The sequence below is a fragment of the Copadichromis virginalis genome, linkage group LG3, assembly GCF_057382275.1.
Source record: "Copadichromis virginalis isolate Kocher_CV1m ecotype Utaka linkage group LG3, C_Virginalis_male_GT1.1, whole genome shotgun sequence".
NCBI classification, from domain to species: Eukaryota; Metazoa; Chordata; class Actinopteri; order Cichliformes; family Cichlidae; genus Copadichromis; species Copadichromis virginalis.
Genome location: NC_140620.1, coordinates 31606381 through 31617889, shown reverse-complemented (window position 1 = coordinate 31617889; position 11509 = coordinate 31606381). Strand labels below are relative to the sequence as shown.

The following is an 11509-nucleotide window of genomic DNA, read 5'->3' as shown; positions in this document are numbered from 1 at the left end:
CCTTTACTGTTGCAGAAAACTTCCTGTTTTTCTGGCACTAAAATTCCCTGCTAACATTTATGTAAGCTTGTGTTATTATTATTATTGTTATTATTATTATTATTATTATTATTATTATTATTATTATTAATGGCACCTGGAAACAGGTAAATACAGGGGGCAGGGGGGGCCTGGGACAAAAAAAAATAAGCGCTTTAAATGTGTGCGAAGTGGGCGGAGAGAGAGAGAGTAGACAGACTGGTATTTATCAGCTGCTGTCAGTCAGCGTCTGTCTCACACTCACTGTAGATGGATGTAGCAGAGTTTAGGTGCAGTGTGTCTCTCTCAGCTTTAAAGCTCACCTTTATGCTGCTTTTCGCTCTCTCACCTGTTGAAGGTAAGATTGCTCTGCCATATGAGTCCAGTTTGTTTAAGCTTTAATTCATGTTAGTCGTATTTTTGTTTCCGATGCACCTTGAGCGCCTGTCAATGATGCAAATTATTAAACTTGCTTTAGTTACAAATATAATTTAATGGGAGTATTTAAAAACAGTGGCAAACTCAGTGATGCTGTAGCAGCAGTCTGTTATACTGGCTGATGTTGCAGATGTTTCACACTGTAAATAAAAGCAGACGCTGTATTCAAGTGTAAATTAGTCTAAAAATACTGCACCAAAAATTGTGCCTTACTCTTCTGTGTAAAGTTATGTTGGGGGTTTAGAAAGGAAGCTCAATTTTTTTTATTATTATGCTATCAGAGTTTAGCTATTTCTTTTAGTTTATAGGTCTATATATATTGTGTTCGGAAATAAAACAGATGTTTAAATCATAAATAACTGAGCTGAATCTATTAGTCAGGTTTGAGCATTTCACTATAGAAGTTTCTAGTTTCTATGTCAGAACCTGGGACCATTTCGTGGCCTTTCCGTTTTTTAATTCCACGCCATTTCCACTGTGTTTAATGGAGTATAGCCAAATTTTCAAACATGTATTTTTTTCCCATTTTATTTTAAAATTTCAGTCTGAGTTTTTTAAATGAGCTTAAATGGCTGAATAAAAGGCATACATCCACTATCGAACCTCGTGGCCGATTTGTGCCCCATTGAAACCCATTATAAACGCTATTTTTCACGCCAGAAAAATTACGGTCAAAGGGGTCGTCAGGTTTCCAGCTTAGGTTTCGTTTTGGACTACAGGCCTTAGAGTTGTAATTTTTTTTATTTGTCCACCGGGTGGCGCCCTTGCTTCACATTTGACCTCTGCTGGAAAACAGCGGGCTGCTTGGACAGACCTGCCGGAAATGAAGCCTCATTTCCGGCGTGCAGCAGCGGCTTCGCCCGCTGATCGGGCGGACCATTTTTTGGTCCCTAGGACCATGAGAGGGTGCATTTTTTTTTTTAGTCAACAGGAAATGACGTATTTGTTGTCACGTGGTATCGGACGTGTGGGCTGGAAAAAGCAGTCCCCGGTGATCGTGCCCCGGTGATCGTCGCGACTTACCCCGGCAACATGCACTTATTTCGGCCTAGAGGAGGAGCATTTGCCGCCTGGAGACCATTTTCTGGTCCTGAAAAAAAAAAATAAAAGGCGATCGAAATGACTCTTGGTGCCAATCTTTAGTCCATCTAAAGGCCTAATTATAATAACAATCAAATATTACTTCAAATGTTTTTTTGGGAAAATATTTAGTTTTTTAGTTTTTTTTTTAGTTTTTTTGTAATTTAAAGGGTTAAAACAACGAAAATATAATTAAAACTTTATATGAATATTTCAGGGAGAAGTAGTTTTAAAAGACTGACCAATTTAAAGTGAAAAAAAAAATTAATATTTAATATTTTTATTGCACTTTTTGGGCGTGGTCGATAGTGTGCATTTTATGAAATGCACTCCTGGAAAAAAAATAAAAGGCGATCGAAATGACTGTTGGTGCCAATCTTTAGTCCATCTAAAGGCCTAATTATAATAACAAACAAATATTACTTCAAATGGTTTTTTTGGAAAATATTTAGTTTTTTTGTTTTTTGGGGCTAAAAAAACAGGGCGCTCATGTAATAAAACTGGGATTTAAAGGGTTAAAACAATGAAAATATAATTAAAACTTGACATGGATATTTTAAGCAGAAGTAGTTTTAAAAGATTGACTAATTTAAAGTAGAAAAAAATATTGATATATAACATTTTTAGAGCACTTTTGGGGCGGGACCATTTTTGGTCCCGAGGTTCACGAAAGGATGGGATTTTGAGGTTCTACCAAAGGTTAAAGATTTTTACTAACTTAATTCATTTATTTTTAAACCTGTAGCTAAACAGCCAAATAGAAACTTTCTGAAATGGTCAGTTATTTTGGGATGGTGGTGATAATTAGCTGTGAAAATGATTCATTTTATTAATGCTTGCTTGTACAGAGACACGTGTAGCATTAACCAAAGCTACATTTCCACAGTGTTTACAGCCTGAGCCAAGCTAGCTTGGTGCATGTTGTAAATGAGCCACTAAGCTATAATACATGAACTGGAACATGTAAATAAAGAAGGAAAAGCACAAAACATTCAGGTTATAAACAAGGATAAAGTGCATGCAACTGATTCCTTTTTGTTAACTGACGTGTAAACGGTGACAGTCAGGATCCACTTTGGATTCCACATGCTTTGCAAACAGAGGAATCTTTCTGTCAGTGATTTGATTTTGCTCGTCTTAATCTTCTTAATCACTGTTTTTGAAGTTACAGGTGCTCTTTTGTGTTATTTACCATTATTATTTTACTTTTAGAATAATGTAACTTACATTCAATGCAAGAATACGATGTAAAGACCTGAAGCCTGCCCCACAGCTGTGTGGAGCTTTGGGTCTATTTTAAAACAGGCTTTGGTTCTAAAATTAAAGCTGTGCTGATTTCAGAGACCCAAACCTGTCCATGTTGCACTTTTTACTGAGATGCATGTTTAACACTGTTAGAGCTGCACTTTTTCAGCATTTATCAGCTGCCATGAGACAGTTTCTGCCTCCCTCTCACTGTAGATGGATGTAGCAGAGTTTAGGTTCAGTGTGTCTCTCTCAGCTTTATGCTGCATTTTGCTCTCAAGTCTATTGAAGGTAAGATTTCACTGCAATTAAAAAAGTAATAATTCTGAAATACTAGTTACTTCATATCTTTAGATTTGTTTAAGCTTTAATTCACGTTAATCATCTTTTTTTGGCCGTGCTTCTGATGCGCTGTCACTGTGTTTACACTTGAGAGTAACAATTGACGGAAAAAGTGTGGACGTTATACCAGTTTTTAAATTGTGTTGATAGACCACATAAAACCAGAGTTATGATAAAAATATCTGCAATGTTTGGTTTTCTTCCTGAATACTATCATTGTTTATGTTTACTGTGGGAAGAAACTGTAAAAACGACGTTTTATAAGGAATAAGGTTTATAAGGTTTTATAAGAAAAACGCTCGAAAGCACTCTCCACCTGTGAGCAAAAAAAAATACCAAAAAAACCCCAGCTTTTCCTATTTGTCAAAAAATGTACCATGTCGACCAATCAAAAAATGAATGATATGGCAACATGGCATTTAGATGTTTAGGAAAGAGGGAAGTTTTAGGAGTGACGGCGGTGTTTTGAGATGTGAGAGATTTGCGACGTTTAGTGCAAATCTTGTGTAGTTAGTGTGTAGTGTAGTCAATAGTTTTGTTGTGTGTGTCAGAACAATGAGGCGACTGCTGAATGTTACAGGTGTTACAGCAGTGATACATCTCCTGTTGTCAGGCCTGCATCAGGCTGTTGTTCTCCTTTATCTCATAGTGGACAGAAATTATTTTTTGGAGTGGCACAAATAATTTGTGTGGCATCAGATTTGATGCAGAACAGCTGATTGTTCTGTAAATAGTTTGAAATGTTTATTTAAAAAACGCCTTGGCTGCATTTTTAGGAGAGAGTTACAGGACTCTCTCCCAGACCACAGACTCATAATACAAGTCAGAGCTTTATATAAAAAAAAAAAAGTTGTGTTTTCAAAATTGGAGTTCAAGTTATTTTTACTTCCAATAGTGTTAACATGCTACACAGGTCATGAACAATTTCAATGATTTTTTTATTTTATTTTCATTGTAAGTGGGCTAAAGCAGTTAATTAAAAGTAGTCTAACATAAATGTAAATGCTGTAATTTGATTATTTTAATAAACCATGTAACTTGGATGGATTCGATGCTGGCGTGACCACAGTGCACACGTCTGCTGTTGCTCACAGTGGTCCACGAGATCGCTCAGGGAGTTTGTGTGTTCGCTCAGACACATGAAAAATTTGAGGGAACATTGGACACAGGTGTAGAGTTGCTAAAAAGTTGATATTAACATTTTTTTATTGCACTTGGAAGTGTTTGATGAGAAAGGAAGACATTTTTGAAAACGTCAGACTTGGTTTTCAGCAGGATGTGTGTCTTTATTTCTCCTCCTCAGGTGAGTTTGATGTGGTCGGATCACTTCAGCCTATCCTGGCCGCTCCAGGTGATGATGTCATCCTGCCGTGTCACGTGGAGCCAAAGTTTAATGTGGCGAAGTTGACGGTGGAGTGGTCGAGGCCCGATCGTCGTCCTGACCCCAACGACCGTCTGAGTCGAGTGGAATATGTTCATCTTTACAGAGACGCCCGAGAGGTCCCCGACATGAAGATCCCATCATACGTCGGGAGGACGGCGTTGTTCACAGACGGCCTGAGAGAAGGAAACATCTCACTAAGAATCACTAATGTGACACAAGAAGATGAAGGAAGATACAGATGTTTCATCCCAAAGTTAAAGAGTCAAACACAGTCTTCAATTGTTCATCTGATTGTTGGTGAGTCAGACTGAAAAGATTTTTGTTGTTTTGTTTCAAACTTGCCTTAAAGACTGGTGTGCTTGGGTTATTTTACCAACAACTTATTTTGGTGTTGCTCCTTAAAGACTTCTGGATATTATTTTATTGTAAATAATTGAATGTTCTTACAATCTTATATTCAGCTGAAACTATGACAACAGAGACGCCACTGCATCCTGAAACTCTCCAAACTCCTGAGGATGAGTTTCACAGTAAAGGTGAGAACATGAGGAACAAATCAAGACAATTAAAAAGTCTTGAAATGGATCTAAATCACCTTTATGATGCAGTTTTCTCTCACTGATGGCAGCCTCTCTGTGTAGTCCTCAAAATGTTTAACGTGCGCTGCTTTACTTTGAAGTAGATGCAGGAAGTGTAGTGTAATATCCTGGGAGCAGCTCTGCAGATCTCTTTATTTATTTCTGTGAAGCAGTAAATGTATCAGTTATTCTCCTGTGGTTTTTGACAAAGTCATGTTTGCTGCCCTGAGAATTCTGGGACTCAGTAATTCTAACTTCATTTCACTGTTATGTAACTTCAGGTAACGTCTGTGCTTGATAGTTTAATAAATGTGACATGTCATGTTGTGTCCTACAGTAGATCTCATCTCTGTTTGGTTTTTCCTGGCAGGTGGTTTGTCCCGTCGGAGCCGACTGATCCCACTTGTGGTTTTCTGTGTTTTTATGCTGCTCTGTGTCGCAGTCGCAGGAGGCTGGTTCACTGAGTCAAAGTGTAAAAAAACAGAAGTATGTTGATCTTATGCATTTATCTCATTATTGAAGGATGGAAATGAAAGGACATTGTTGTTAAAAAAAATTTATTTCATTCTTTACTCCAGCTCGAGAAAGGACCTCCTAACTAGGTGCCTTGCTCATGGACGTGCCTTGCTCCCAAACTCCCAGTTGGGATTCAGGAGACGGATACCCTCTCTATTTTAAAGATTAGGTGTAAAACTTTTCCTTTTAATAGCTAGGGATTGAGACCTAGCTTTATGACCTAGCTAGGGCTTGACAGCAAAGCTCTGCTGAGGGTGCCTGAGATCAGCACAGCGCATCACCAGGACTGAACTACCAGCCGTTGCATGAGGAAGATGCAGCGGATCCTCTCTTATCCCAGCCACAGACTTTTTACACTCCTGCCATCCAGCAGGTGGTTCAGGACCATCCAGACCCGCACTACCAGATACAGAGACAATTTTTACACACAAGCCATCAGACTTTTGAACTGCTGACATTCTATACACACCATTACACACTCATTACAATTACAGGACTCTACACACTGCCACTTCAAAAATGCCACTTAAATGCTCATTGCACAAGTTTTGCACAACCTGTAAATAACAACTTGTCTTAAATTCACTAAATATTTAATACTTTTTATTCTTAATTTAACTGCACACATGGGGGTTAGTACTGTTTCCTCACAGCAGGAAACTCCTGGTTTTGAATTCCTCATCTGGCCTGGGCCTTTGTGAGGTTTGCATGTTCTTCCCATGTCTATGTGGATTCTCTCTGGGTACTCCAGCTTCCTCCCACAGTCCAAAGACATGAAGTCAGTGGGTTTAGGTTAAATGGTGATTTTAAGCTGCCCATAGGCAAGAATGGTTGTCTTTCTCTGTTTTAACCCATACATATTCAGACTAAAACCTGAGGACCAAACTGGTTTAGATAATAAGAAGTCAGCCTGTTTAAGAACTGTACCACATCTAGCAGTCTGCATGTATTCTAAAGAGAGCTAAGATTTCCAACACCTTTTGCCTTGAAGTGACTACAGCAGCTAGGATGTAAACATGTTTGGACACTAGGTATTTTTTCTAACCACAGCCTGGAGCTGCAGGTGTTTTTCCAAATGTTTGTTTTGTAATTATGAAAGTTCATAATTGCCACACACAGACACACTGATTATTGTCTGAAGTACATCATTTTGGTTTCAGTTTTAAGGATTTGGATGTCATCAAAGTTAAATTTTCTTTATAAGGAAGAACTTGTTCATTGTGTGAACTTTAAAGTCCTCTTCTCATCCTTAGCAGCGATGATCTGTGGAGGAGTTCAGCTGTGTTGTTATTAACGTCAGAGACGTCACTGAGCACAGTGGCAAACACATCAGTCATGGTGCTTTTTGTTTTGAGGTCAGGATTATTTTACAGTGGGGTTTTTTAGAATATTTTGTTTAAGGACAGTACAGCAGAGGCTGCTTTTTGCTATAATGTATGTCTGTACCAAAGTATAAAGATATTACAAAAACACATTTATCAGGATTTATATTAGACTTGATTTGGCATGAAAGCTCACAAACAGCTGAGTTCTCACTTTTCATGAAATTTAAATCTACAGCTCGACTGTTACTGATATTTTGTTTAAAGATGAGATTTGATTTCCATTGTTCTTTATTGTCTATTGTCTGGCATTTACGTCAGCAGGTGCAGGAGCAGTCCAACCTGTATCACGATTAACCCCACACACCCAACCCAGAAACTCTTCGACCTCCCCCCTGAGGCAGGAGTATGCACAGCTTCTTCTCAAAGGCTGTAAGAGTGGTCACCTCCAAACCTCACTGGCCTCATTCTAGCTTGCTGTGCTGCTGCGCTGGTTTTTAAAATGCCACACCTGGGTCTTTTTTCTATTTATTATAAAATATGTAGTCATAAATTATATATCTTATTATTATTTTTATTTTTAATCTCATAAAAGCTGCTTTCTCCTGCACACGGTGGTTGCTCACATGCAAGTCCCTTTGCAACCCACCTCTGCCCTTACTCCTCCATACATGCAGTAGCTGACTTAACCCTCTGGGGTCAATGGATGTGCTGGCGCGTCCAAATCACTTGACCAATTTGAGACGACACAGCAACAAGATGTAGCCAACCAGAGCCTCCATTTCAACTTGTGTTGAAAGTGCAGACTTCAAGCTATATTGCAGTTTTTAAAAGTTTTAAAATCTTTTTTGCAAAACTTGTGCATAGGTTTTTTTAATTTCAAGTTGTGAAAATTATTTGTTAAATTTGTGATTGTTACAGTAAAAAATAAAGTACTTTTTTTGTACTTGGATTTAGATTTAGTCTCAGATCAATCCCGTTAATGCAGTATGTCAAAATGAAAAATTAAAAGTAAATCCAGATATTAGATTGTGCTGAAAAGAATAGTACAAAACAAGGCAAGGTAAATAATTTTTAAAGGTGAGGTAAAGTAGGAAAAAATGGCCAGTTATAGTGTGGAAGAAAGAGGGAAAGTCAATATATCAGTCATCACAGGCTTCTGACTATAGAGGCTCTAGATTTGTGTTTTGAGACCTAGTTCCAGTTTAGCCATCAGAAAGGGATCCGTCTAACTCTACATCATCTCTTTACAAAAACAATAACAACTGAAATCACCAGTGATGAAACATGAAAGTCGGGACTTTTTAGATAGTTCAGGATTTTTCACCTTAAAGCTGTCTTTCTGGGTGTTCATGTTTGTCAGTGTTGAAAACACTTTTATTAAAAAAAGAAAAGTACCAAGTATGTGTGGAAAATAAGACTAGGCTTATCTTTGAGAGTTGTTTCTTAGTCTTCAGTGTCAGTTTCGGGGAAGAAAGAAATTATGTAAGAAAAAAAAACATGAGTGTTTTTAGTTTCCCTGAAATTACTTCAGCTTCTGTAATTTAAACTTTTCCATCAAGTTTCATGAACATGGCACTTTTGTTTCTTTCTTTTTTAACTTGCTGTAGGGACAATGAGATAAAAGAGCAAACAGCACTGTAAACCTGATTCACAATGTGAAAATACTTTTGCATGTTAAAAATATATTAAAACTCTTAAAGTCTTTGTTGTGACGCTTCAAAGTGAAGGCAGCGGAAACTAGTTTGCCTTTGAGATGTGATAGAACTTGTTCCACTAATGGCAAACTAAATGGACTGCACATAGTTTAGAAATATACTTACTCGTGTAATTAAGATCAAACTAACTAAAGACCAAAACACCGCAGAACCATATGTGACCAAGTGGACTTCAGGGACTAGTAGCCACAACTCATCATCACTCAGGAAGCTCCACTCTGAATTAGCAGACAAAGGTAGGGGTGGACTCCTTGGGCAAAGTGTAGGGGGCCCCGGGCAAACCTGTGCCTTTCAACATGTCACAATGGACATGTCGAACCTTGTCCAAGTCTCCCACAGGGGCAATGGTATATACAGCCCCATTCCCTTGAGGTGCCCTGAACACCTGGTAGGCAACGGAGCTCCATAGGTCCTGGATCTTGTGCCGGCCCCGGGCACTGTGATCTCGAAGATACACCAGTCGACTGACCTGTAAAGGCGCAGGGTGGACTCTCTGATCATGCCGCTACTTGAGACAGTCAGCGGCCATCGACAACCATGTCCAAGCTCCCTCAAAAGCCACTATTAACCTGGCTTGATGCTCAGCAATCCTGTACTTTTCCTGGCACTGGGTCCCGGGCCAATAGCAACGCTGCCTGACCAGTTCAGTGGTACGCTCAATATCCTGGTGCTCATGGTCCTTGTGCAGTTGTCTCAAGGTCTCAACCCCCCCACCCCCTCTTGAGACGGGAAGGCCCCAGTCTACAGCTTAGTAGCAGAGGGTAACACCGCAGGACACCGAGCCTGCTGAAGCAGAGTTGGAACTGAAGTCCCAGGCACCACACTCTTGACCAGGCTAGAGCCTGTCTCATACTGTTGAGAGAGAATGTCAGGATTCCCATTGCTGCGGCCCGAGTTGAAGTTGAAGTCGCTCCACCAGAACTCAGACCAGCGCTGTACTGCCAAGTTTCTAAGTTGTTGCAGCTCCTCTTCCATGGCGATAATCCTAGACAAAATGTCTGTGAAGGTTCTCAGTCATCCAGGTCATCGTAGTCTAAGGAGCTTGGAAAGAAAAGCGTCTGGACTTCTTTAAGTTGCTTGAAGATGTTTCACCTCTCATCCAAGAAGCTTCTTCAGTTCTAAGGTCAAATGGTGGAGAGTCCCAGATATAAACCTAGTGTGAGTGACCCCCACAGAGGGGATTAGAGGATCATCATGGGGTCCTTTTGTCCCTCTGTGGGGGTCACTCCCACTAGGTTTATATCTGGGACTCTCCACCATTTGACCTTAGAACTGAAGAAGCTTCTTGGATGAGAGGTGAAACATCTTCAAGCAACTTAAAGAAGTCCAGACGCTTTTCTTTGCAAGCTCCTTTGAATCCTAGACGAACCAAAAACAAGGGAAAGTTAAGGTAGTGAAATGCTAAAATCCTGTTTCTATTCTTCCTGAACCTGGATTCTGCTGTCTTGTCTACAATCAACCACAAAAAAAAAGTCTTCAAATACTATGATCAGTACCTAAATAAAACAATTTACGAGACCCTCAACCTCAAATGTGCATCCTGTCGAACATAAATGAAGCATCAGGTCCCAGAAACTGATCCCTGGGGCACAGTGTGCTCAGTAACTGGAAAGCAGAAGATCTCTGAGTAACTTAACAATGAATTCCATGTTAAGAGGGATGTGAGCAGTTATCCAGTGGGTAAGAGAATCTTAAGAGAAATATTAATGGTGGGATAGTTTGAAGAACACTTGAGAAGATTCTCTGCAAGCTGCAGTGACTGAATACCTGAATTATTGTTTTTTTTAACCACTTTGAAGAGTCTCCTCAATAGATACAGTAAGAGTTTCCATCATAACAGATACTGTTCAGTTTTCTGACTAAAACTGAAACACCGAGTACAGACTTTCACTGACTGAAATTTACATACAAAGTGCTTGGATTTTTATTTTCCACTTTGTTGTGCTTATTGCTGCACAACAAAGCACCTTGCAGGGATTGTTCCCACGCTGGCAAAAGTTTACTGCAAATGATAAATGATGCTATATTTTGTAAAACAACATTTTATCACCTATTTTTAACAACTTTTTTCACACAAAAAAGTCAGAAATCTGTAGTGTTACGAAAAAAAATTATATATTATCACCAAAAATGTAAAACAAATTTTTGATGTTTCACTGGGTTAATGCACTTATCTTCATGCTTTTTCCAGAGTGTACTAATCAAACATCTGCACTCAAAAAAAATGAAATTGGGTGGTTGTTAGATTTACAAGATTGAAACTTCTAATTTGAACAAAATAATTTAACATTTCTATGGTGAACATAATTAAATCAAATAGACAATTTGATGTAAGCTACCAATCAGTGTAAAATTAAAACAAAAAACCAAAAAATATCTTTCACATCTCGTAAGTCTTACACGAAATAAAAAAATACATTTTTTTTATTGCGCCATGTGTGCAGAGTGTTAGATTTTTTTAGTGCTGGCTTGATATTACTAACAAATTGGGTGCATCAACACCTGATATATGGATAACATCTATAGAGGTGCATATAGCCAAACCTTTACAGGCTTGCTGTCGGATACTTGTGCACCCCTGCCTCCTCAGTGCCATGTGAAAGTGTTTTTTTCTGAAGCTGGAGGGGTTATTACGAAAAAAAAAAAAAAAAAAAAAAGGGGGAAACTCACTGAGTCCAAGCACAGTGGAAAAAAATATATTATTTCTTAATAAGACTGACTAAAGTTTTCAGGACCACAATCACTGTGTCATCATTTGAAAACACTGCAAAAGTTTTACATAAACGTCTCCTGTCTGATTGGATTTATTTAAAGAAGAGGGCGTCACTAAGTGACAAGATTTGTGACCAGCAGGGAGGGGCTGTGTGC

General features: G+C 38.8%; 1 protein-coding gene across 1 annotated transcript; it reads left to right on the top strand.

Moving 5' to 3' along the window:
* The first annotated feature begins 288 nt into the window (after positions 1–288).
* Positions 289–5687, top strand: LOC146714079 (myelin-oligodendrocyte glycoprotein-like). Its single transcript, XM_085439597.1, has 5 exons — positions 289–376; positions 4427–4804; positions 4969–5043; positions 5456–5571; positions 5664–5687. Exons 1-5 carry the CDS (start codon positions 289–291, stop codon positions 5685–5687), a joined length of 681 nt encoding a protein of 226 aa, XP_085295723.1.
* Positions 5688–11509: the final 5822 nt, after the last annotated feature.

What these genes read in the sequence shown, in the direction of transcription:
- LOC146714079 (XM_085439597.1), top strand. Translation starts at nt 289, where the DNA reads ATGGATGTAGCAGAGTTTAGGTGCAGTGTGTCTCTCTCAGCTTTAAAG. An exon ending in AATTGTTCATCTGATTGTTG is followed by an intron (nt 4,805 to 4,968) that starts GTGAGTCAGACT and finishes TCTTATATTCAG; the next exon opens with CTGAAACTATGACAACAGAG. An exon ending in GGATGAGTTTCACAGTAAAG is followed by an intron (nt 5,044 to 5,455) that starts GTGAGAACATGA and finishes TTTTCCTGGCAG; the next exon opens with GTGGTTTGTCCCGTCGGAGC.